This window comes from Prionailurus bengalensis, chromosome E1 (assembly GCF_016509475.1).
Source record: "Prionailurus bengalensis isolate Pbe53 chromosome E1, Fcat_Pben_1.1_paternal_pri, whole genome shotgun sequence".
Classification (NCBI taxonomy): Eukaryota; Metazoa; Chordata; class Mammalia; order Carnivora; family Felidae; genus Prionailurus; species Prionailurus bengalensis.
The window spans coordinates 41,523,873-41,550,512 of NC_057347.1; the positions used below are offsets into that span (position 1 = coordinate 41,523,873).

At 44.5% G+C, this 26,640-nt stretch overlaps 1 protein-coding gene across 1 annotated transcript in view; it reads left to right on the top strand.

The window, feature by feature from the left end:
* Positions 1-26,149, top strand: part of DHX8 (DEAH-box helicase 8) — a 32,891-nt gene extending 6,742 nt beyond the window's left edge. The window contains exons 2-23 of the mRNA XM_043584618.1: positions 92-177; positions 728-800; positions 1,181-1,266; positions 2,926-3,035; positions 3,416-3,781; positions 4,200-4,344; positions 4,686-4,889; positions 5,541-5,628; positions 8,396-8,493; positions 9,424-9,571; positions 10,844-11,025; positions 12,532-12,726; positions 13,031-13,216; positions 13,343-13,553; positions 13,904-14,085; positions 16,176-16,316; positions 19,360-19,515; positions 22,688-22,825; positions 23,573-23,701; positions 23,882-24,078; positions 24,538-24,717; positions 25,441-26,149. Of these exons, the coding sequence (XP_043440553.1) occupies positions 92-177; positions 728-800; positions 1,181-1,266; positions 2,926-3,035; positions 3,416-3,781; positions 4,200-4,344; positions 4,686-4,889; positions 5,541-5,628; positions 8,396-8,493; positions 9,424-9,571; positions 10,844-11,025; positions 12,532-12,726; positions 13,031-13,216; positions 13,343-13,553; positions 13,904-14,085; positions 16,176-16,316; positions 19,360-19,515; positions 22,688-22,825; positions 23,573-23,701; positions 23,882-24,078; positions 24,538-24,717; positions 25,441-25,660 (3,521 nt within the window). The 3' untranslated portion in view covers positions 25,661-26,149. The remainder of the gene's footprint in view (positions 1-91; positions 178-727; positions 801-1,180; positions 1,267-2,925; positions 3,036-3,415; positions 3,782-4,199; positions 4,345-4,685; positions 4,890-5,540; positions 5,629-8,395; positions 8,494-9,423; positions 9,572-10,843; positions 11,026-12,531; positions 12,727-13,030; positions 13,217-13,342; positions 13,554-13,903; positions 14,086-16,175; positions 16,317-19,359; positions 19,516-22,687; positions 22,826-23,572; positions 23,702-23,881; positions 24,079-24,537; positions 24,718-25,440) is intronic.
* Positions 26,150-26,640: the final 491 nt, after the last annotated feature.

Genomic DNA, 26,640 nt, shown 5'->3' on the forward strand with positions numbered 1-26,640 from the left:
TGGATTGGCTAATTGGTTTTGCTTTTAATGTACTTGAAAATGATTTTTTGCTCGCCTGCGTTCCAGTTTTAATCCCTTTTCTCGTTTGCAGCTGAATTTGTGATCAGTCTTGCTGAGAAAAATACCACCTTTGATACTTTTAAGGCTTCTCTGGTCAAAAATGGTGCTGAATTCACGGTATGTGTATCTGGAGACCCCTATTTTGTTTTAATGTCACTATTGAATTTAAATTTTGATAGGATTTAACATAGGATTTTGATAGAGAAAGGAGAGAACTTGTACATACCAATCAAAGAAACCATTAAGTGTATAATGTTTTTTTATGCCACCGAGCAGTGGTGATATAACTGGATTTCCTGTGACACCTTCCTAAGAAAATGGGGTAGGATTTCCATCATTAAGTCTTTATGAGTGTTTATATCCTTGTTCTATGAATCTGGAAGTCAAAAACAAAAGAGTTTAGGTTTTGGAGGTAGTTCTAAACCGTGGAAAATAAAAATGGTTGAAGGGAACTAAATTACCTTTCCCTCCCAAAAGTCCAAAAATATCCGCTTTATCCGAAGCTACTTTGCTAGGTTCACACCACATCAAATTGATGCTCTTCACTTCATTTGTTCCAATTAGCTAAGTTCAGCTATGCAGCCACCCTTTAAAGGTCATCCCATTTCTGACTGTTTTCAAGCACTGTTTCAGGGGCTGATCATTTTTGTTCTGTTTCTTTTCAAAGGATTCTCTTATTAGTAACTTGCTACGCCTCATACAAACCATGCGGCCTCCAGCAAAGCCTTCTACCAGCAAAGGTGAGTAGGGCATCTGGCTGAGCTTCAGCCTCCAGAATGGTCTAGCTTGTGAGCATCCTGTAAATTGTTTCTGTCCCTTGCAGCAGCTGCTGAGCAAGTACACATTCTGGTAAAATTTTCCAAATGACTTAAGCTTACATAACCAGATGAATTCTGATGTATCTTCGCGCCCTCCCCCATGCCCACGTAGTTTGTAATCAGCGTTATTTTTAGGAAATTGAATTATGTGTATAGTAATGTATATGAATAATATGTAGAAAAATGCCATGTTCTGTTTTTAGTTTGATGCAAATCTGATGTTAAAGTTCATTGTTAACCACTAAGAATATTAAATACATCTTTTTTTTTTTAACCCCTTTATATGCTCTGTGACGAACAAGATCCAGTTGTTAAACCCAAAACTGGAAAGGAAAAGCTGAAGGAACTCTTCCCAGTGCTTTGTCAACCAGACAACCCTTCTGTCCGGGTACTGATACCATCTTGAGAATGTCTCTTCTAATTGGGTATTTCTCTGAGCCCTGTCCCTTTTGTGTGTGTCATTAGTTACTGGTTTTACGTTTGTGTTCATTGTAATATGTTTTTCTTTTCTAAGTTTACTTATTTATTTCGAGAGAGAGAGTGTGTGAGCTGGGAAGGGGCAGAGAGAGAGGGAGAGAGAGAAACCCAAGCAGGCTCCACGCTGTTAATATGGAGCCCGATGTGGGGCTCAGTCTTACAAACCATGAGATCATGACCTGAGCTGAAATCGAGAGTTGGACACTTAACCAACTGAGCCACCCAGGAGTTCTCATTGTAATATATTCTTCTTTCTTTATTTTTTAAAAATGTTTATTTACTTTTGATAGTGAGTGAGCAGGGGAGGGGCTGAGAGAGGGAGACACAGAATCTGAAGCAGGCTCCAGGCTCTGAGCTGTCAGCACAGAGCCTGATGCGGGGCTCAAACTCATGAACCGTGAGATTATGACCCGAGCTGAAGTCAGATGCTTTACTGGCTGAGCCACTCAGGGGCCCCATAATATATTTTTCAAATTGAAAGTGTTGGATCACTCCCTGAGCGTGTACTATACATAGTATAGTGTTAAAGAGTTTAGAGAAAATATTTGAGGGAAATGGGATTGAGAATTGTGGGAAGCAGTGATTAGGGCTATGAAATAAGGTTCTAGAACAGATACCTGATGTGTGAAGTGAGATTTTTTTGCTCTGTTACGTGTTCGGTCTAATTTTTTTTAAGTGTTTTGATTTTTAAATTTTATTCTGGCAAGTGTTTATTGAGTACCTACTATGTACCAAGCACTAATCTAAGTACCAGGGATACAGCTGTGAACAAGACAGATAGAATGTCTACTCTCTTGGAGATTACATCATAGTATTGGGATGGGGGCAGGAAATAAACATGTAAACTCCACTAGTGGGGAGGATACAGGCAATAAACAAGTACACAGTGTATAATATAGCTGATAACAGTAAGCACTGTGGAAAAAAATTTAGCAGGTGAAAGGGGGGAAGAGAGTGCAATTCTTTAAAAACACTTCTTTAAATTCTTTAAAAAGAATTGCTAGAATTCTTTTTTTTAAGTTTTTTTTTTTTTTTTTACATTTATTTATTTTTGAGAGACAAGCAGGGGAGGGACTGAGAGGGAATCAGACACAATCTGAAGCAGGCTCCAGGCTCCGAGCTGTCAGCACAGAGCCTGACACGGGGCTCGAACCCATGTACCTTGAGATCATGACCTGAGCCAGAGTCAGATGCTTAACTGACTGAGGCACCCAGGCACCCCCCTAAGCCTTCTTTCTAAAGCATTGCTTTTTAAAAATTTTAACATCATTTTCTATTTATAATACCTCTTGCATGCTTTCACGGGAGGGGTGATGGCTAATTGCCCTCCATGGGCTTGTATTAAGGACAAAGGGCATTTGCCAGATGTATCAACGGCTTCCAAGAGTGTTTGCTCACTCCTTCTGTCTCTCTCTCAAATGGCGTTGGAAATCTCCACCCGTCTCTGCTTCCTTCACATAAGTGGTCAGTGATGTAGGGGCTGTCAGGTTTGTAGATGTACCCAGAATACAGATTCTTACATGATTTTCTTCCCCTCCCCTCCTAACTTTGCTGGCCTCTGGTGTTGCAGACCATGCTGGATGAGGATGATGTGAAAGTCGCTGTGGATGTCCTGAAAGAACTGGAGGCCTTAATGCCCAGTGCAGCGGGCCAGGAGAAGCAAAGAGATGCGGAGCACCGGTTTGTCCATCATGTCCTATCCTTTGGAGGCTTAGGGTGCTGCGATAATTGAGTTTTGTGGGCCAGCTAAGCAAAATTTGGGACAAGCTTACAGACTCTAGACTGGCCATGTACTGTATTGTTAGATCTATTTTCATTGTTCCCTGCAAAGAGTATTTATGCAGAAAACGCTGAGACGTTTATAAGTTAGAAATCAGGGTTGAAGGAGGCACTTGTGACCTCATCCTTTATGGGCCTACAGGGATGTCCGAGAGAAACTAATTCAACTCAGCACTTAGTAGGTACCTGACATGTGCGTGGCACTGTGCTGGGTGCTTGGGGGTGCAGAGGTGAAATTGGGCTGGTTTCTTTTTTAAAACAAATGTTTGTTGATTTGTTAGAGACAAGACAAAGAAGAAGAAGCGGAGCCGGAGCCGTGACCGTGACCGCGACCGCGACCGTGACCGGGAGCGGGAGCGAGACCGTGATAGAGACCACAAGAGGAGACACCGGTCCCGCTCTCGGTCACATTCCAGGACCCGGGAGAGGAATAAAGGGAAGTCTAGATATCGGTCTAGGAGCAGAAGTCAGAGTCCCCCCAAAGACCGGAAGGACCGGGACAAGTATGGGGAGAGGAATCTGGACAGATGGCGGGATAAACACGTGGACCGCCCTCCCCCGGAGGAGCCTGCCATTGGGGACATTTACAATGGCAAAGTTACCAGCATCATGCAGTTTGGATGCTTCGTGCAGCTAGAGGGATTAAGGTATTAGCTGGTGATCTTCTTTCAAACCTGTGATGGGCAGAATTTCTCTTATCGCTGAGGATTTTCATATTTTAAAAAGTTGTTACGATTAACGTCGCTTTAATCAAATCAGCCGTATCAGGTTGTTAGAATTTGACTTTTATTTGAAATGATATATAGCCACACATTCCTTACTCTCCCTTCAAGAGATCTGCCCTTTTGCTCACTGAGACACATGAGAATTTGTCCCCCCTAGCCCCATGTCTTTTCTTTGGGAGGGTGGTAATACTATTTTATTTTTTTTAACCGTCGTCTTGGTACTTTCCTCTTGAGTTTTTGAGCTTAAGACCATTTCCTCTTGTTGAGTTCCAACAGGGTGGAAATTGGTTGGGGAAAAGGTATTTTAGGCATGCTCCACATATATGTGACTCTCCCTCAGGAAGCGGTGGGAAGGCCTGGTGCACATCTCTGAGCTCCGGCGAGAAGGCCGTGTGGCCAATGTGGCTGATGTGGTGAGCAAAGGCCAGAGGGTCAAAGTCAAAGTGCTCTCCTTCACTGGGACCAAGACCAGTCTGAGCATGAAGGTAGGTGAGATATCCAGTCTGTTTCCAGGTGTTAAAAAAACATTTTTTTTAACGCTTATTTATTTTTGAGAGAGAGAGAGAGCGAGAGAGTGCGTGTGTGCGTGCGAGCAAGGGAGGGGCAGAGAGAGAGGAAGACAGGATCTGAAGCGGGCTCTGCACTCAGAGCAGAGAGCCCGATGCAGGGCTCCCAACTCACGAACTGTAAGATCATGACCTAAGCCGAAGTCAAATGCTTAACCAACTGACCCACCCAGGCGCCGTTTCCATGTCTGATGGCCAAGGAAACAAAAAGAGGACAGCAAATGAGTCAGTTCCTTTTTTTTTTTTGTTTTTTGCCTTAGGATGTGGATCAAGAGACTGGTGAAGATCTAAATCCCAATCGACGACGAAATCTTGTTGGGGAGACCAATGAAGAGACTTCAATGAGGAATCCGGACAGACCCACTCACCTCTCCCTCGTCAGCGCCCCTGAAGTAGAGGATGACTCTCTGGAGCGCAAACGCCTTACCCGCATCTCTGATCCAGAGAAGTGGGAGATCAAACAGGTTGGGGCCATTTGCCTGTATGGCTTCATAGCCATTCTGCATGTAGCGTGGTGGTTAGGAGTGTGGGCCCTGGAGCTCAGTGGCCCGGGGGAACTTCCTGGCCGCTTACTAGCCGTGGGATCCTGAGCCAAGCCACTCTACTTCTTTGTGCCTCAGTACCCTCATCTGTGGAACAGGACCAGTAGTGGCACCGTGGGGATTAAATGAGGCGGAAGAAGTGGAGCACTTACGTTAGTGCCTGCGTGTGGTTAGTGCTGTGTGAGTTCTTGTTTCCACCATTCCTCAGTACATATCAGAGCCAGGTGACGGAGGCAAATGTTTCATGGTTCCTCACCCTTGAGGAGCTCAAGGTCTAGTGGCGGGAGACAGATGGAAACATAATTGTCAAAGTTGGATGTTACATAACAGGGAATGTGCACAGTGCTGCGGAAAGCAGGGAAGGAGCAGATAATGCTTCCTGGGGGCACGACCCTTGAGCCCTGCTTTTAAGCGCCACGTTGTGCCCCCTAGAGATGAGATATGTGATGTTTGAGGCCCTGCAATCCCGGTCAAAAGAGGAAAAACCTTGGTTTCCCATGTGGAACCTCTGTACTGCAAAAGAAGAGTTTCGATCCCAGCAGGTTACAGATGTCGCTTCTGTCCTTTCACTAGATGATCGCTGCCAATGTCCTTTCCAAAGAAGAGTTTCCGGACTTCGATGAAGAGACTGGCATTCTCCCTAAAGTGGATGATGAAGAAGGTAACTAGCCACTTAGATTGATCAGGATTGTGGATCAGGAGGACAGTGGATGAGTTGAGCAGTTGGGTAGGGTGGTTTAGATGTAGTTTAGCCTAGTGGCTTAACTTACTTGTTTCCTAGGTATTACCACTCATTACCTCCAAGAACAAGGGCTCCTCCAGGTTGGAAGCAGAAAATTCATTTTTCTTTTTTCTTTTTTTTTAAAGGTGCAAATTGTTTTTTTTTTCCTTTTTTTAACTTAAATTTTTAGAGAGACACAGAGTGCACACGTGGGGGAGAGAGGCAGAGGGAGAGAATCTTAAGCAGGCTCTATGCTGAACGTGGAGCCCAAAGCAGGGCTTGATCCCACGACCCTGGGATCATGACCTGAACCAAAATCAAGAGTCAGACGCTCAAGCAACTGAGCCACCCAGAAATTCATTTTTCTGACAGATGTTTATATATTGTTATACTTTTTTTTTTTTTAATAATTTTTTTTAATGTTTATTCATTTTTGAGACAGAGAGAGACAGAGCATGAATGGGGGAAGGTCAGAGAGAGAGGGAGACACAGAATCTGAAACAGGGTCCAGGCTCTGAGCTGTCAGCACAGAGCCCGATGCGGGGCTCGAACTCATGGACCGCGAGATCATGACCTGAGCCGAAGTCAGACGCCCAACCGACTGAGCCACCCAGGCGCCCCTATACTTTTTGGTTGTGATACATATTCAGGATACAGAAAATTCTGATTATATTTTGAGGAGGAAATTTCATCTCATATTCTTAGTAAGTGTTCTGCAAACCCTGGATCCAAGTAGATTACCTCTGAGTTGCCCTGGAAACAACTTTTAACTCAGCCTAGTAACAATTTTTAAAGATTGTGAAATAAATCCAATAAAGACATATAATTGATGTAATAAAGGAACACCTATGTACCTACTACTCAATTTAAGTGGATTTTTTTTTTTTTAATTTCTTTATTTTGAGAGAGAGAGAATGCCAGGGAGGGACAGAGAGATGGAGAGAGAGGATCCCAAGCAGGCTCTGCGCTCACGGCACACGACCTGGGGCTTGATCCCAGGAACCGTGAGATCATAACCTGAGCCAAGATGAAGAGTCAGATGCTTAACTGACTGAGCCACTCAGGCGCCCCGGTTAAGTGGAATTTTATCAGCAGCTTTGAAGCCCTTACATGTACCCCTCTGATGAAATCCTCTTACTCTTTTCTCTGGGTAACCACCGTTCTAAATTTTGTGTTAATTATTTCCCTGCCTTTTTTTTTTTTTTTTTTTTTTTTAACATTTTATTATCTGTATATCTGTTCCTAAACATTGTCTTGTTTGGTCAGTTTTTGAACTTCATTCCTTTTTTCTCAACATTTTTTATTTATTTTTGGGACAGAGAGAGACAGAGCATGAACGGGGGAGGGGCAGAGAGAGAGGGAGACACAGAATCGGAAACTTCATTCCTTTTTTCTGATCATGCTTTTGATGTTTATCTATGATGATTTTTATAGTTGTATTTCACTTTTGCTGGTGTAATGTTTTCTGTATAGAAATTTACCATAATTTATCCATTTTGCTTTCCACGGGCATAAGGGCTATTTCCGGTATTTTGTTTACATATAACGCTATTATGAAATTCCTATTCTCGTTTCTTAATACACATAGCAGGACCTTTTCTTTTCCCTATATGTGTAGGAGAAGAATGACTGGGTAGTAGGAAATGTGTGATTTAAACCTTATGAGGCAGTCCAAATTGCTTTCTAAAGTTTGTGTTTCAGGGGCGCCTGGGTGGCACAGTCGGTTAAGCGTCCGACTTCAGCCAGGTCACGATCTCGCGGTCCGTGAGTTCGAGCCCCGCGTCGGGCTCTGGGCTGATGGCTCAGAGCCTGGAGCCTGTTTCCGATTCTGTGTCTCCCTCGCTCTCTGCCCCTCCCCCGTTCATGCTCTGTCTCTCTCTGTCCCAAAAATAAAATAAAACGTTGAAAAAAAAAATTTAAAGTTTGTGTTTCAATTTACACCTCTTTTTTTTTTTTAAAGATTTTATTTTTGGGAAGCCTGGATGGCCCAGTCGATTGAGCTCCCGCCTCTTGGTTTTGACTCAGGTCATGATCTTGTGGTTTGTGGGTTTGAGCCCTGTGTCAGGCTCTGTGCTGACAGCTCGAGTCTGCTGGGATTCTCTGTCTCCTTCTCTCTGCCCCTCCCCTGCTTGTGTGTGCACCTGCTCTCTCAAATAAAAAACACTAAAATCATTTTAAAAAGAGACTTTTGGTTTTAACTAGTCTTTGTGACCAATGTGGGGCTCAAACTTAGAATCCCAAGATCAAGAGTCTCATGCTCTACCCACTGAGCCAACCAGGTGCCCCCAATTTATACTTTTATCATAAGTGTGCGCTCCTGTGGCTCATATTCTTGACGACAGTCAGTATCGTCCAATTGTTCAACTTAATTTTTTTGCCAATCTGTTGTGGGTTCAGTTAGTCCATAATGAAGTTGGGTGGAAAATACCTAGTAACATTTGGAATGTTAGACCACGTTTTTCTACAGGCTTAACTTCTTTTGGAAGTAGTTCCGCTTATCAGTTTTTAGGCCAGAACATAAATGCTCAGAAATACCTGGAGGGCAGGGGAAACAGTCATTTCCATTAGTTTCACTTGGATTGCTGTCTTTTTGACCTTGGGAGCTATCTTTGATAAAGATTGCTGGTGCCCATGGAAACCAGTTGTGGTGAAAATGATTGGCTATTTCTCTGATTTTTTTGCTAATTCTTCTTTGGGGGACTTTTAGATGAAGATCTTGAGATCGAGCTGGTTGAGGAAGAGCCTCCATTCCTGAGAGGGCACACCAAGCAAAGCATGGACATGAGCCCTATTAAAATCGTTAAGGTGAGAAATGCTGGGACTCTAACTTGGACACGTCACAAGAACTTCTTTTCCCTAAAGTAACTGTTCCATTTTTCAGAGCAGGCTATTACGTCCATGTAAGCAGAACTCAGGCTAGAAGGTGTATTGATTGTTGGTCAGGGTCTAGAATATTATTGTTTTAAAGGGTGACTGACGGCTTTGTTACTTTGGACGTTTTAATTCTTTTGCTCTCATTCTACTGTATTTTGGGAAGAAAGAGGGGAATAGGAGTGTTTGATCTATCACTGCTTTTGCCCTTGCCTTAGGGGCTTGGATAATTACCTTACACGTTCAAAGGCAGTTTTGAAGCATTCACTTGACCATTTGGGGCTGGCCCTCAGTGGAAAGCGGGTACTGGGAAAGACAGAGCTGTGAAGAGAATTCGTGGGAAGTTGTGATAAATTTTTAGGTTTGGAGAAGGGTATTTTATTTTATTAATTAATTTATATTTTGGAGAAGGGTATTTTTAAAGTCTCCCAGCCCAGCCATCCATGCAGTGCTTGTAATTCACTTGTGTCCTGCAGTGTTCCTCCCATGTAGTCTTCTATCTGCTTGACATTGTTGGTGACAGAGAACTCATCAACCCTTAAGGAGAGCCATTCCATCTCCAGATGGATCTGATTATTAGCTCTTCTGTAAGCAGAATTGAAATCTCTCATTGAGGCATCCATGTTGGTCTTAATTTTAGTTCTTGGGACCTTACAGAAGAATTCTTATCCCTTTCTTGTCTGTCCTATCTCTCATGGGGTTCTCATCTTCAACCAACACCCCCAGTACCTCCAGGGTAGTATGGTACATCCTTCTAGGTGGGTCTCGTTTTTTAGATTCAAGGGGCTTAACATTTACATTTTAGCTCCTGGCCATTTTGTGCTGAGATCTCACTCTGATGCTGCTTGTCTTCTGTTGCACTAGAACCCGGATGGTTCCCTCTCCCAAGCAGCAATGATGCAGAGTGCCTTAGCCAAAGAAAGGCGGGAACTCAAGCAGGCCCAGCGGGAAGCTGAGATGGATTCTATTCCCATGGGGCTCAACAAACACTGGGTTGATCCTCTGCCTGATGGTAAGACCCTGGTAGGGGTGTGTGGACTTCTGAAAAATAACCCAAGCCTTGAAGTACAAGCACTGCCAGCACATACTAAAAATTTAGCCTTAGCTTTGATTTGGGGATTTTTCCCTTTGGTTAGAGCATGTTTTTTGTGTGTGTGTGTGTTTGTTTGTTTGTTTGTTTTTGAACGTTTAAAACCAAAAATGTTTTAGTAACCCTGGTCAAATCATTAGACTGAGTTTTTCTTCTGAATAACTTAAGAATTTTTTATGCTTGGGGTGCCTGGCTGGCTCAGTCAATATAGCATAGGACTCTTGATCTCAGGGTCATGAGTTCAAGCCCTATGTTGAGCATAGAGCTTACTTAAAAAAGAAAAAGATTTTTTAAAAAGTATTTTATTGTTAAGCAATCTCCACACTCAGTGTGGGGCTCAAACGCACAACCCCAAGATCAAGAGCCATACACTCTACTAACTGAGCCAGCCAGACACCCTAAGAATTTTTTTATGCTAAAGATAATACAGCTTTGAAACTTCCGTTTTTACATAATTCTTTGTGCAGTAAATGTTAAGTAACTCCTCGATACAGTCATAACAAGTACTTAGTAATATGTGTTAGGCAACTGGGGAACTGAGCCACACTTTAAAGTAAGTAGACATGATCTCTTCTCTTATGAGGCTTGCAGTTTAGTGGGGAAAATCAATTATTAATCAAACAGTTCCCAAATTACTAACTAAATCATGACTAGTGGTACGTGAAGAAGTACAGGTGGTGTAGGTCACTTCCCTGAGAAAGTTGAGACTGGAAGGATAAATAGGACTTTGTCATCAGAGGGGCTGAGGTGGGGTCAGGGGGCACGTGTTCCAGGCTGAGGAATTTTCTGGGCTTGGGGCGTGAGGTGGAAAGCAGGCCTGTGTGGCTGGACTGGAATGGTGGGGATGAGGTGGGGGGGGCGGGGCCTAGGACTTCTAGATGGCATTAGGAATTGGGGCTCAATTCTAAAGTCCACTCGGGAGTGTTGCTAGGTTCTAAACAGGGGAAGGGCATGATCAGAGTTGCATTACCAAAGAATTACTGAGGGTACCCTGTAGAATGGATTGGATGGGCAAGTGTAAACACCTGAGCTGACTTAGGAGGCTTTTCTAATGAAAGAGACAGGATGGTGGCTTGAACACAAGAGGTAGCAGATGGGAGGGATGAACCGGAGAAATGGGATTTGTTGACTGTTGAGGGCAGGGGCACTGAGGTAGCTTCAGGATAGTACTAAGTTGCCTGTTTTCCTTCGCAGCGGAAGGCAGACAGATCGCTGCCAATATGAGGGGTATCGGGATGATGCCCAATGACATTCCCGAGTGGAAGAAGCATGCTTTTGGGGGCAACAAAGCTTCTTATGGAAAAAAGACCCAGATGTCAATCATTGAACAGAGAGAGAGCCTGCCCATCTACAAACTGAAGGAGCAGCTGGTCCAGGTGAGATGCCCCTTTGTGTTGTATTGGTGCAGGAGTAGCGGTGTTTTCTAAAAGAAGGATGACATGTTTGAACTGAAATTAGCTGGACAGGTATGTGTACATTTGTACATTCTCCAAAGAGAATAGAAAAAAACCCAGAACGTTTCCAAGTACTTTAAAATACATACGTGTATTAGTGTATACATTGTCTAAAGTTTATTTAAGTAATCTGAACTCACAACTCCCAGATCAAGAGTTGGATGTTTCACAGACTGAACCATCCAGGCGCCTCTACCTATTTTTTTCCCCCCAAAGAAGAAATAAACCTGTTTGAACTGGTGGCCCCTAGAGCAGTTCCAAGTGGGCAGACCAATATCTCTGGTCAGTAAGAAAAATGGGGATGCTTGACCAATGATCCCATGTGGGCAAGACTTTGCTTTAGCTAGTTATTTCCATTTTTTTGGAGATTGGATTTTAAGACAACCAAACTTTCCCCAGGCAACTGAGTTTACTAGTTCACAGTGAATCCTTTCAGTGCTATCTCAGACGTACGCAAGCAAGTACAAGTACGTATGTACATGCATTCATAGGCATTATATGTTTTATGTGTATTGTATGTTTCTAGATGGCAGGCAGCATATTACGCATATACTCTGCATCTTGTTTTTCCCCTTAATGATACAGCTCAGAAATTGTTCCTTTTTTTGTGTGTGTGGTGGTTTGTTATGTGGATGTGCTCTGGCTTATTTAACTAGTCCTTATTTAACTAGTCCTGTATTAATAGACATATAGGTTGATGGCAATCCTTTGCTGTTATAAACGGTGTAGAAATAAGATGACTTTTGGGGTATGGAGATTTGGCAGTGGAATGGAACACGTTATATGCCTATTTTATTTACTGTTGAATTCTTTAACCATGTGGATGTAGTACTTAAAAAAAATATGTACAATCAGAGATACCTGGGTGGTAGCTTATGCTTTTAGTATTGCCTTTATGTTTTTATAAATTTAAGAAAATGAACAAGGGGCGCCTGGGTGGCTCAGTCGGTTGAGCGTCCGACTTCAGCTCAGGTCATGATCTCACACTCCGTGAGTTCGAGCCCCACATCGGGCTCTGTGCTGACAGCTCAGAGCCTGGAGCCTGCTTCAGATTCTGTGTCTCCCCCTCTCTCTGCCCCTCCCCTGCTCATGCTCTCTCTCTCTCTCTCAAAAATAAATAAAAACATTAAAAAAAATTTAAAAAGAAAGCGAATAAAATTTTTAAAAAATAGAATCGAGTCATTTAAAGAATACCCATAAAGTTTCAAGTTTTTAAGTTATACATGCAGTTAAAATAAGAAAGAGCCTTGCCCATAGAAAACCACCATTAATATTTTTTATGTGTGATTAAAAATAATTTTAACTCTGTAATCTCACCATATGTATATTATCGATCCCCCTTTAGTGTTGGAACGTAAATATTATTTTCCTCCAGAGTAACGTGGGAGATTTTAATGACTGTATTTATTTATATTCTGTTAATTTCAGGCTGTTCATGACAATCAAATCCTGATTGTTATTGGAGAGACAGGATCTGGGAAGACAACGCAGATCACCCAATACCTGGCAGAGGCAGGCTACACTTCCCGGGGCAAGATTGGATGTACCCAGCCCCGAAGAGTAGCAGCCATGTCGGTGGCCAAAAGAGTGTCGGAGGAGTTTGGTTGTTGCTTAGGCCAGGAGGTAAATGGGTACTGAAGTTGTTTTGGAAATGCCTAAAGAAAGTGTGGAAAGGCCCACATCTCCACCTATAAAATGGGAATAGTACTACCTTTCTTCAGGTTTCTCCTGAGGGGGAGAGGGTTGTCGTCATTGATGTGTTCAGGGTCAAGTCCAAGGCAGATTTTACTAAGAGGAAGTCACTGCACATCTTGCTCAGATTCTTACCTAAGATTTCAGGTAACAGTCTAACTGGGCTGCAGTCTTGGTTGGGAATTGCAGAAAGGAGAGATTTGTGTCTAGGTTTTCAGCTTTGGTTCTGCTTTAGGTGGGCTACACCATTCGGTTTGAGGACTGCACCAGCCCAGAAACAGTCATCAAGTACATGACAGATGGGATGTTGCTCCGAGAGTGCCTGATTGATCCGGACCTCACACAGTATGCAATCATCATGCTGGATGAGGCGCACGAGAGAACAATTCACACTGACGTGCTCTTTGGATTGTTGAAGAAGGTAACTAGGTGCTCTTTGGCGACCCTTCTTGTACCTGTTGGGGACTGAATCCTGGGAATTGGATTTGAGTACCTGTGCCTTACTGGTTAGTCCTTCTTAGTGAAGCCACACTGCACTTCTCTTTAGACGGTTCAGAAACGGCAGGACATGAAGCTGATTGTCACCTCAGCCACATTGGATGCAGTGAAGTTTTCTCAGTACTTCTATGAAGCTCCCATCTTCACCATCCCAGGTCGAACATATCCAGTGGAAATACTGTACACAAAGGAACCTGAGACAGATTATCTAGATGCCAGCTTGATCACTGTCATGCAGATCCACTTAACAGAACCACCAGGTAGGAGGAAAGAGAATTTTTTTCCTCATGGGCCAAAAGTCCTAATGCAGGTAGCTTTTTTTCTCATCTTTTAAAAAATGTCTTTTAAATATTGGTCTCTCTGCAAGCCCAAGTCTTGCATGTTTGAAGTGGTGGTAAAGGTCTAAACAATAATGTGAAACCTGGACACAAATTTTAAAAAATGAAAAATGAGAAAAAATGAAAAACCAGAATAAACATGGACAGATGAAAACCTCTTGGTTTCTTAGAGGTCAGAATAGGAGCGTGTTTTCCATCATTGGGCGTTCTTTTAATGTCACCGTGGCTTTCGTGTGGAACATACACACAGGAAGTAAACGTTCTCTTCTTAGGTGACATCCTCGTCTTCCTGACTGGTCAGGAGGAGATCGATACCGCGTGCGAGATCCTGTACGAGAGAATGAAATCCCTGGGACCGGATGTCCCGGAGCTGATCATCCTGCCCGTGTACTCTGCTCTCCCCAGTGAGATGCAGACCCGAATCTTTGACCCGGCCCCGCCTGGCAGCAGAAAGGTAACGCTGGGCAGACGGGAAGCGCCCGCATGCTCTGAAACCACGTGGGGTGTGCACCTGGCCCTGATGGGGATTGCTTCGGGTGTATGCGAGCCTTGTTTTTTTATGTCTTAGAAAATAGTCCGACCAATCTGTTAAGGAATGAGGATCTTATATGCGGCCCCTGCTCCTCTTCCTCTCCTTCATTCAGCAAGTATCTTTGAAGCGTCTGTCAGGCTTTGGGGTACACGCCGGGGCGGGAGGCCAGGCCTCTATCTGCCATGGGGCATCTACTGAGAGACAGGCCTTTAACATATGGTGTGAAAGAGCTGCTGGGGCTCTGTGTACCCAGAGGGGGAGCCCCTGACCCAGAATTCTTAGAAGAGGTGAGGATCTAAGCTAGTCCTGAAGAGCACGTGGCTGCTTACATAGGCAAGAAGGACAGCAGGACACGAGAGGACAGCCTGTGGTAGCCCAGGGGCAAGAGCGTGCAGAGCCTTTCAGGGGCTGCGTAGTTCGTAGTTCATGGCTGGAGCTAACTGCTGTGCACGTGAGACGGGAGAGAGGAGGCAGGTGGACTTTTTCAAATAACAGTTTTACTAAGATAGATATAAATACAATTCACCTCTTTAAAACAGAATTCAGTGACTTTTAGTATATTCACAGAATTGTTTGACCATTAATTACCATTAATAGTAATTAACCATTAATTAGTACAGTTGATTTTAGAATAATTTCATGACCTCCAGAAGAAACCCTGTACCCTTTAACAGTCACCGCTCCCCCCCCTCCGCCATTCCCCTTCTGCTCAGCCCCTGGAAACCACTAATCTATTTTCTGGAGTTGCTTATTCTGGACACTTCATATAAATGCAATAATGTAATATGTGATCCTTGGTGACTGGCTTCTTTCACTCAGCATATTTTCAAGCTCCATCCATGATGTTGCATGTGTCAGGACTTCATTTTTTTTTTTTTTTTTTTTTGCCGAATAATATTCTGTCGTAGAATGATATTCTACATCCACAGAGTGGACGTACCACATTTTGTTTACCCGTTCCTCAGCTGTTGGACATTTGGGTTGTTTCCACATTTTAGGTATTGTGAACAATGCTGCTAGGAGCGTTTGTTTACAAGTTTCTGTGCAGGCATATGTTTTCACTTCTCTTGAGTATATTCCTAGGAATGGAAGACAGATGGATTTGAATAACATTGAAGAGTTAGAGTGGACAAGACCTAGTGGGTGCCTGGAGGTGTAGGGGTGAAGGGCGGGGAGAAGTCAAGAATGACTCCCAGCTTTCTGGCTTGGACAGCTGGACGGGAGATGGTGCTGAGGAGGGAAAGACGGAGGAGGAGCAGGTTTGGGGGGCGGTGGAAAGACGCCGATTCCTCCTCTGTTCTGTTGGTGATGATCGGACTTCTTTGGAAGAGGGCTCTGCAGCTATGTGGCAGGTGGAAGCCTTTCAGGGCCAGTGAGATGCTGGCATGACGTGGGATGTTCTGGTGCTTCCTTGCAATGATTTTTCCAAGCAATTGTGGTTTATTAGCTGAACCTCTGTGGAAGAACAGTGGCAGTGCCAAGCCGAGACCAATAATCTTCTAGATCACGCGTACTGCTGCATACACACAAACCGTGAAATTCCTCTGCCGCCTCGTTCATTTTATGATCAGGGAAAAAAAAAAATCTCTCTCTTGTTCCACATACACAAACAGCCCATTTTGTAGTCCAGATGTCCCCACGGGGGAAGAAAAATCTCATTTTGCACTGGCACATGTGATGCCAGGAAATCTCTGCTTTCCCAGGGTGCGAGAAAATTAAAATTGTAGTAATCAACATTGGATCTAGAAAATGAGATATGTAGCCATTTGCACCAAATGAAATTGGCTTTCATTGGCTTTTGCTTTCTCCTCTTCCACTTCTCCTCTCAGGTACCACCCCGTCCCCAACTTGACCCTTAAGATGAAGCCAAACGGAATAAGTGCCAGCTAGTCACCTAGAGAGGGAGATCGCTGCACAGTCCTTCAGGAAGATGTCTGGGGTCAGACGTCCTGTGTCACACCTCAGGGCTGAGTCTGGGCAGCTCACTCCAGCTGTGTCTCTCTTGTCTGCAGGTCGTGATTGCCACCAACATCGCAGAGACCTCGCTGACCATTGACGGCATCTACTATGTGGTGGACCCTGGGTTTGTGAAGCAGAAAGTTTACAATTCCAAGACTGGCATCGACCAGCTCGTGGTCACTCCAATCTCTCAGGTATGGCAGCGTCTACCCACAGTGGTCCTGAAAATCCTCTTTGAGGCTTCTCTGAAAATTTTTTATGATTTTGTATTTTGAACTTCATTGTTTTCAAAGATGAACCTTTAAGGTACTAGGGGCTTTTGTGAGATAAGGGACGTTTTTGTGTTGTTTGTGTTTAATCTTCAGGGTAGTGTTTTGATATTAAAAAGCCTCGTCAAATGTGAAATTAAAAAAAAGTTTAACCTAGCACTCTAGATTATAAAAATATAAAAGAACGTATTTTTAAAAATACCGTGCTTAGCCGCAGACATCTGAGATAGTAATAATGCATGAGATGTTAATGTGTTTCTTTGGTTATTATGGAATCATTTCCTACTCAAATTATTTTTAAAAATGAATAACCTGGTCCGCCTTTTTGAGGGCATTTTGGCTACAGCGTATCCAACATTGAAAAGTTCATTCTTTGGACAAAAGAGTTCCACTTCCAGGAGTACATCTCAAAGTTTAGTAGTGACTGAGCGCATGTCTGAGTAAGGGAAAAGGATGTTCACTGAAGCATTATTTATATGAAAGGAAACCTGGGAAAATTCTAGCTGAACTCCAAAAGGAAAGTCGTTGAATAAAAGATGGTATATCCACGCCATAGAATGTTGTGTGGCGTTAACAGGGTGGTGCGCATCTATGTTTCATGACATCAGCATATAATTGTGATATGTTTTTTGAAAACAGTGAGCTGAAACGTAGCATGAGCAGTGGAATCCAACTTTTGTTTAAAAATAAATGGCGCACGCGGGTATACAGTGTGCATGAGCGTGCCTGGGACTGAAAGCACGTGGTCAACACGGTCGTCGGGGTTATCTGTCGGTGGAGCTGCTGGTTACCGTGTTGAGGGGGGTGAAATGCATTGTTTTTCTTTATGCTTCTACGTATTTTCTTAATATTTTATAAGAGGCACGTATGATTTTCGTCATCCATAAAAATCATGAGGCTATTTTCACTTTGAGCTTAAGGTAATAGTAGCTACCACTTGTAGAGTACTTAGTAAGTGCCAGGCGCGAGGTACTTGTACATACACGAACTCATTGCATTCTCGCATCCATCCTCGGTGGTAGGTGGTGTTATTACCCTCATTTCACAGATGAGCATGAGGCACAGAGGGGTTAAGTGACTTGCCTAAGGTCACACAGCTGGGGGGAGCCAGGATTGGAACCGGGGTAGTCTGGCCCCTGCGTGGTGGGTGCAACTCGCAGTGATTGAGAAATTAGCTGTACTTGGCCTCTCTGATTTGGAGAGACATCTGTAGAATGCTGTGGAGTCCGCCAGTGTGTGCCATTGCTGCCTGCCTTGGTGTGGTTAGAGACTTCTACTGTATCCTTTGGTTTGGGGCTGGCATAGGAATTTGTAAAATCCTGATAACCATTTTTTTGGTTTTGTTTTGTTTTGTTTTGTTTTGTTTTGTTTTGAAAGTTCACTTATTTTGAGGGCGGGGGAAGGGCAGAGCGAGAGAAGGAGAGAGAGAGAATCCCAAGCAAGCTCTGCACTGTCAGTGCAGAGCCTGATGAAGGGCCCAAACTCATGAACTGTGAGATCATGACCTGAGCCAAAATCCAAAGTTGGATGCTTAACCACCCAGGTGCCCCAATCCCGATACCGTTTGTCGTAAGACAGATGGTTTTGTCAGCAAATAGCCCTCTTCAGATTGCTATTCACTGTTTCCTAGCAACCTGTGGTTATTTTTTATTTTTTGTAATTTTTTTTTTAATGTTTATTCATTTTTGAGAGACATAGAGCAGGAGCAGGGGACGGGCAGAGAGAGAGGGAGACACAGAATCTGAAGCAGGCTTCAGGCTGTGAGCTGTCAGCACAGAGCCCAACGCGGGGCTCGAGCCCACGAATCGTGAGATTATGGCCTGAGCTGAAGTTGGATGCTTAACTGACTGAGTCACCCAGGTGCCCCTACCTGTATATCTTTTTAATTTAAAAATTAGTGCTCCTTTCCCTTAAATAGTGCGGAGAAGTATTACATTATTTGGGGGAAATAGGAGAAAAATCTTTAAATTATCCATAATCCTACTACCACCAACTGTCATCATTTTGATGTTTTTCTTGCCCATCTTTTTTATTTTTATTTTTTTTTACCTTTATTCATTTTTGAGAGACAGAGAAAGACAGAGCACAAACAGGGGAGGGGCAGAGAGAGAAGGAGACACAGAATCTGACGCAGGCTCCAGGCTCCAAGCCGTCGGCACAGAGCCCGATGGCGGGGCTCGAACTCACCAACCGCGAGATCGTGACCTGAGCCAAAGTCAGACGCTCAACCGACTGAGCCACCCAGGCGCCCCTTGCCCGTCTTTTTTTATGTTTGTTGCTTGTTTGCAAGTCTAGTAGCCTACTAAGTGTGCAGTTTTGTGCATTTTTTGTTTAAATATTTAATTTTCTTCATTATTAAGGTATAAAACATGTTCAACATCAGATATTTGCGAAAGTATAGAAAATAGAACCTGTCTGCAAGCCTACCATCAGAGTTAGCCTCAGTTTTAGGGCAATTTTTTCCTTTTGCTAGTTTTTTGTTTTTTTAATACAAAATTAGTATTATTTTATAACTTGCTTTTTCACTTATATGCATGAACATTTCCTTCTGTCATTGAGAGTCCCAACCTGATTTTTAAAATGGCTACAAGAGTCATCATTGTTATGGTTAACGTTACATTTCTTTAGTTCATTTACATTTTTGGCCACAAGTGTGGGGATGGTGTTTTTCATGTTATGCTTTTTCTATTGTGCCACACTATTTTGAATGTGTATTTCTGGGATCTTTATATTTCTTCCATTCGCATTGCTTGTATTTGCCTCACTTGAACAAACTTTCCTGAAATGCTGAGTTTTAGGGAATGATAAGAGCATTGATAGTCTCGGAAATGGTCCTAAAGGAAGTGAAAAACCCCACTTCGGATTTTTGCCGGTTGCTAAGTGTCCCCCGCCCTTTAGCAGATTTCCTGGGTAAAGCCGTTCAGCAACGTTTTACAGATATGATACTTTTATATGCCCGCCCCTCTAGGCTCAGGCAAAGCAGCGAGCTGGCAGAGCCGGGAGAACGGGCCCAGGGAAGTGTTACAGGCTGTACACAGAACGTGCCTACCGAGATGAAATGCTGACCACCAATGTGCCGGAAATCCAGAGGACCAACCTGGCGAGCACAGTGCTCTCTCTCAAGGTAGAAATCACTGTCTTGTTAGAATGGGTTGGTGGAATAGTCCAATCCTACGTCCATAGTAAATGAATGTCAGTTTTACGAACCTCGTTAAATACTTTAGTAACCTCCTGGAACCAGTCCCTTTGAAAGGAATGCAAACGGCTGTGATAACAGCCTCTCCACTGTGGGTCTGGGGCTAAGTTGCCATGTCTGCTGTGAGCACACGGTTTTTTCTTACCTTAACGACCAGCAGGATACTTGGTTATAAAAGATTTTAGTTAGCGTTTTCTAAAAGGATATTAGAAAAATCTAATTAGTGCCAAACTGTGGACAGGCACACTTCCTTCAACCCTCGTCCAATTCTCTTCTTTTAGAATGGGAGCAGAACTCCCCGTCCAAAAACTTTGCAAGGGAACTGTCAGTACAGGTTTCAGACTGACCCTCTGGGAGCTTGGTTTTCATTCTGAATCATTGCTCTTCCTCTCTGAGTCCCCAGCGAGGACCCTCATTTTCTTTTGGCAGGGGGAGCTGCATGAATAATTTCCCAGATGATGGCATCCCCACCCCCTGACACTGATGCTGCCCTGGGGCCCTGGCACTCTACTGGTGCAGAGTGCTCTGTTGTAATTTATTATTCATTTGGTATAAGAGAGACTAAACCAGAGCTTCAGGAAAAAACCCCGGTTCGGTCTCTGGAGTGAGAACAGAGCGGCATCTGTGGCTCAAACTTCTGCTCCGAGCTCTGAGTCCTTGGCAAATTTATCTGCTCAGCCCTCTGTTCTACATTCTCCTTTCCAAAAGTGAGCTATTAATAGTATCTGTTGTGAAAATAAAAGATAATACAGGTAAAGGCCCTTGGCATAGTGCTTACTGATTGCTAGCATAATTCCTTGTAGTTGTTATTCATACAATAAGCATTTATTGAACACCTGCTGTGTTTATGGTCACAGTCACGTTAGGGGAGAGAAACAGAAGGCTTAGGTCCTACCACATCCCCCTTATATACCCTGGGATAATGCATCATTCATTTGTTTCTTTGATTCATCAGATTAGCTAACAAATGTATTGAATGCCTACTCTGCAAGGCACGCCGATTGCACTGTTATTGTGGTTTTGTGTCTGTGTTTTCCATTGTGAACTCTTCGAGAACTGGGACCATACCTTAGTCATCCTCATAGCCTGACAGGGTATGAGGCACTTCCTGGATGCACAGTAGTAATTATGTATGCAAGAGACAGGAGAAGCTGGTGTGCTGTTTTTTTTTTTTTTTCTTTTTTAAATTGTGGTAAAATACACAGCACATTACCCTTTTAACCTTTTTAAGATATACAGTTCAGTGGCGTTCAGTACATTCACAGTGCTGTGCAGCCATCACCACTGTCCGTTCCCAGGACTTTTTCTTCATTCCAGACAGAGACTTTGTACCCCGTAAACTAAACCATCCCTTCTTTGCTCCCTCCAGCCCCTGGTAACCATTATTCCACTTTCTGGTCTCTGTGAACTTAATTTCCATGTAAATGGAATCATGCAGTATTTGTCCTTTTGTGTCTGGGCTATTTTGCTTAGCATAGTGTTTTCAAGGCTCATTATGTTGGAGCATGTGTTAGAATTTCATTCCTTTTTAAGGGTGAATACTATTCCATCGTGTATGTCTTGTTTATCCATTCATCTGTTGATGGATATTTGGGTGGTTTCTACCTTTTGGCTATTGTGAATAGTACTGCTGTGAAAATTAGCGTACAAGTGTCTGCTTGTGTCCCTCCTTTCTTTTGGGCATATCTGGAAGTGGGAGTTGCTGGATCATATGGTGATCCTATGTTTAACTTACTGAGAAATCATCAAACTGTTTTTCACAGCGGCAGCACTGTTTTTGCGTTGTCACTGGCAATGTATGAGCGTCCTGATTTTTCTACATCCTTGCCAACACTTGTTCTGTTCTTTTCCCGATTCTAGCCATCCTAGTGGGTGTGAAATGGCATCTCGTTGTGCTTTTGATTTGCATTTCCCTAATTACCAGTTATGTCGAGCATATTTTCATGTGCTTTTTGGCCATTTTTGTAACCTCTGTGGGGAAATGTCTCTTCAAATCCTTTGCCCCCCCCCCTTTTTTTGAAAATCATCTTCCAGTAACTTTAGGGGGAAAAATACATGTATATATATGTGTGTGTGTGTGTGTATGTATGTGTGTGTGTGTGTGTGTGTGTGTGTGTGTATGTATGTATGTGTACGTTTGTGTGTGTTTATATATATTATATATTTTTTTAAGTTTAGTTAATTTTGAGAGAGCACGTGAGCAAGGGAGGGTCAGAGAGAAAGAGAGAGAGAATCCCAGACAGTCTCCACACTATCAGCACATAGCCCGACATGGGGCTCGAACTCACAAACTGTGAGATCATGCCTTGAGCCGAAGTCAAGAGTCAGATCCTTAACTGACTGAGCCGCCCAGGTGCCCCTGCCCATTTGTAAGTTGTCTTCTTTTTGTCGTTGAGTTGTATTTACATTTACTTTGAAGGAGTGGTTTTTATTTTTATTTTATTTTATTTTTTAAGTTTTTATATTTAGAGAGAATGACAGAGCACGTATGTGTGTATAGGCGCTAGTGGGAGAGGGGCGGAAAGAGAGAGAGGGAGAGAGAGAATCCCAAGCAGGCCCCACGCTGTCAGTGCAGAGCCTGATGTGGGGCTCAATCCCACGAGCTGTGAGATCATGATCTGAGCCAAGATCAAGAGACGGACGCTTAACCAACTGAACCACCCAGGCGCCCTGAAGAAGTGGTTTTAAAAGTCTCCCGAGAGGAGCGCCTGAGTGGCTCAGTCAGTTAAGTGTCTGACTGTGGCTTAGGTCACGATCTCACAGTTTGTGAGTTCAAGCCCCGTGTTGGGCTCTGTGCTGACAACTCAGAGCCTGGAGTTGCTTCAGATTCTGTGTCTCCCTCTCTTTCTGCCCCTCTGCCACTCGTGCTCTCTCTCAAAAACAAATAAACATTAAAAAAAAAAAAGTTTCCTGAGAACATATACGCTTTCTATCGGTCTGAGTTTTATGTGGTTCAGCCGTGGGGGTGACTGCTAATCTTGAGGATGACTTCCTACTTGCAATAGAAGAAACTGGAAAGAAGTAGACAAGTACTCTCCTTCCACGTTAACACTGGCAGGGGTGACCCTCCCATCACACACTTTCTTTCCTTCTTTTCTAGGCCATGGGCATCAATGACCTGCTGTCCTTTGACTTCATGGATGCCCCTCCGATGGAAACCTTGATCACAGCCATGGAGCAACTGTACACACTGGGGGCCTTGGATGATGAGGGCCTGCTTACTCGCCTGGGCCGCAGGGTAGGAGACAGACTTAACTTCTGGTCCTTCTAGGGAGATTCCCTGGCCAGCCTTCCATACTCTTTATTCTGTGCAAAATCAAACTCTGGGGCCCTGGATAAACTTTGAGGAGAATTCCAGATGCCCATTTTTAAATTGGATTTTCCACTGTTACTTAAAACTATTTCTTCTTTACAGAAAAAGGAATTCTATCCACAGTTTTACTTCAGGATGTATATATATGTATATATTTTTAAAATTAAAACAATTTGCTTTTATTTTGGGGGAGGAGTGTATGTGCATGCATGTGAGTGGGAAGAGGGGAAGAAGGAGAGAGAGAGAGAGAGAGAGAGAGAGAGAGAGAGAAAATCTTAAGCAGGCCCCATGCTCAGTGCAGAGGCCAACACAGGGCTTGATCCCATAACTGTGGCATCATAACCTGAACTGAAGTCAAGAGTTGGAGGCTCAACCGACTAAGCCACCCAGGTACCCCTCTTCAGGATATGTTATCGAGTCTAAATTTTAAAAGATGTCTGCAAAATTCCCGTCTGTCCCGACAGTAGTTATGTCTTTGGTCACATACATTTCGTTGAGGTTTATTTGGGAAATTAAAAAACAACATTCTTCTGATAGAGAGAGGCAACTCACATCATCATGCTTGAGTCAATGTCCTGTGGTCTGTTGCCCACTCGGACCATCAGTGTCTGATGCCGGCAAGTACCGACGGGTTTTCCCCAGGGCAACTGTAGTTTCTTCTTCTCCCTCTAGATGGCAGAATTCCCTCTGGAGCCAATGCTGTGCAAAATGCTGATCATGTCTGTGCATCTGGGCTGCAGTGAGGAAATGCTGACCATTGTGTCCATGCTGTCTGTGCAGAATGTCTTCTACAGGCCCAAGGTAGGGAGTTCAGACTCAAATTCAGGTAGGGGTGTGGCGAAGTTGGGTAAAATCAGCCTGTTGCCACTGAAGTGCTCACAGTGGACACTTGAGAGGGTCACATAGGGCTCCCTGGAACTGCTGGGTGATTACTTAGTAGCTGTCGGACAGAAAACGATCCTCTATCCCACTTCTTGGCAGGATAAACAAGCCCTTGCAGATCAAAAGAAAGCTAAATTCCACCAGACCGAAGGGGACCACCTCACCCTGCTGGCTGTGTACAACTCCTGGAAGAACAACAAGTTCTCCAACCCCTGGTGCTATGAGAACTTCATCCAGGCTCGTTCGCTGCGTCGGGCCCAGGATATTCGCAAGCAGATGTTAGGCATAATGGACAGGTACCATCTGGCGACTTTTCCCCATGTGTGAATTCAACCTGCTTGACCGTCATGTCTGTTGATCTCTAAATGCACCCGAGAGAAGTTACAGGCTCCTCACATAAGCTTTTTCCTCCAGCTTTTCCATCTTTGTTATACCTCTCTCCAAGCAAGGGTGCAGCTGAGAATCACTTCAGAAAGTTCCTAAGAGGTTGACTTATTAGTTGTTGAAAAATGCTTAGTTTACAGGCCTCTGGGACATTACTGGTAGAATTGAATAAGATCTCTGGCTCTTACTGTATCCATCTTGCCCACTGTGGAGCTGTGCCTGTGGTACCTTTAGGTACCTCTTCCAGAGGGGAACCCCAGACTCTGGGGACCCACGGTGGGGGTGTTGGGCACCATCATTCTGGAAGACAGAACCTCTGAATGCAAGCTAGTCTCCCATCTTTATCTTCCCTTGATTTATTGCCCTGCTAGACACAAGCTGGATGTGGTCTCCTGTGGCAAGTCCACAGTCCGAGTGCAAAAGGCCATCTGCAGTGGATTCTTCCGGAATGCTGCCAAGAAAGACCCTCAGGAGGGCTACCGGACACTGATTGACCAACAGGTGGTCTACATCCACCCTTCCAGTGCTCTCTTCAATAGACAGCCAGAATGGTAGGTGGGCAGGGGCAGGGCCAGGGTCTGGGGGCAGTTGTGGACAGAAAGAACCTGTAAATTCTACTGCCATTTTACATTTAGGTGTTCACCCAACCCAGCACATTCTCCTCCGACATTGCTTCTGTTTCTAGAACAGTGGAAGCCTGAAGTAGGCACAGTATCCGGCCTGTTAAAGAGAAATAAAATCATAGGGGTGAGAGGGAAGGCGGATTTTAGAGATTGTCTAATGAGGTGGTTTAAACAAGTTTTTTACGTAACATTTTTAAAAAACTGGACTCTTACCCACCCTAATATCAAACTGATAAGAAACCGCGGTGCTGCCTTGCAGGGAGGATCAGAGATGCAGAGCCTTGCTGCCCAGTCCCTGTGGCAGCCCCCGAGGCTCCTCTTCAGGGCCCCAGAGTCTGTGTAGACAGCCTGAAAAACCACCCTCACGCTCCACAGAGCAGGGAACCAGGTCCAGAGAAGGGCTGTGTTTGGCTTCGTGTCACTTAACCAGTTAGGGCCGGAGCCTCCTGACAGCCTTCTCGTGGGTAGAGGTGTGCAGGCTCCTCAGTACTGGGGTGTGGCTGTCGTAAACAGAGACTGCAGTCCCCTGAGGGTTCAGGCAAGGGAGTTAAGAGGGTAAAACTCAAGCTCAGCTGAGGCCCACAGGGGACCACGGTGACTGGAGTGGAGCCTGGATGGGAGGCTTGAGCCTGATCTCTGTGCCCCACTCAGGGTGGTGTATCACGAGCTGGTACTGACCACGAAGGAGTACATGCGTGAGGTCACCACTATCGACCCCAGGTGGCTTGTGGAATTTGCTCCAGCCTTCTTCAAGGTCTCCGACCCGACCAAGCTAAGCAAGCAGAAGAAGCAGCAGCGTCTTGAACCCTTGTACAACCGCTACGAGGAACCCAACGCTTGGAGAATATCCCGGGCCTTCCGACGGCGCTGAGAGGTGACACTTCTCTGTCTGCCTCTCCTGCACTGGGGGCCCAGGGCTTGGACTCCCTTTTATTGATGAAAAGCTGGTCCTGAGGATGCAGCCGTCCAGTGACTGGATATCTTCACTGGACATATTCTAAACTTGATTCTTATTTCTTCCCTGGTGGTCAAAATAGAAACAGGGATTTACGCCTGGTTTGACCAGAGCCCCCAGCCCTGACCACCTCAAGGCACTGTGGCCAGCTGGGGCTCGCAGCCAGTATGGGAGTACATGGCATCATCTCCACAAAATGGGCAACTCGTGGAGCCCTAGGATGGGAAAACGGAGTTGCGAGCATCTGACGCCCAGACGTAGCGAGGGCCCTGACGCCCGAGCTGGGACTCTGGAGGAAGGGGCCGCGGAGCTCGCTGACAGTGTTGGCCCCACTTCTGCCCCTGCCCAGCCCCTGTACTTTTGCTTAACCTCTTGGAAATATTTATTTTCTTAAGGAAACATAAATGGTTTTCTGTGGCTGTTTCTTCTAGCTGAAAGGTTAGGATATTGGCCTGGGCCCAGGGTGGGGAGATTTGTGGCTTTGGTGCACATGGTGGAGAGTCCCCTGTAACCAGAGCTTGGGGCCTCTTTGGGCTCGGAGGTGACGCATAGCCCAAGCCTGCAGTCGTATCTCTTGACACCCGCACGAGCCCGGTGTGGCTGCACACGGTCCCATGATTAACCACATCCACTGCCCCAGTCTGGGCGCCTGAGTGGTTACAGATGCAGCATGTGGAATACAGAAGGCTCTCCTGGCTCCCTCCGCTGCACACCACACAATGTGCAGCATGTCCTTTCTCTTTTTGAAACATGCAAGGGACGTCACAGCTTTTGTTTTGTTTGTTTTTTGTTTTTATTCCCCCTCCCCTTGCCCAGGTCCTCGATGGGCTTTAGCAAAGGGTTTTTATGGTCAAAGCCTCTCGTCCCCCCACCACGAACAGAAAACCCACCGAACC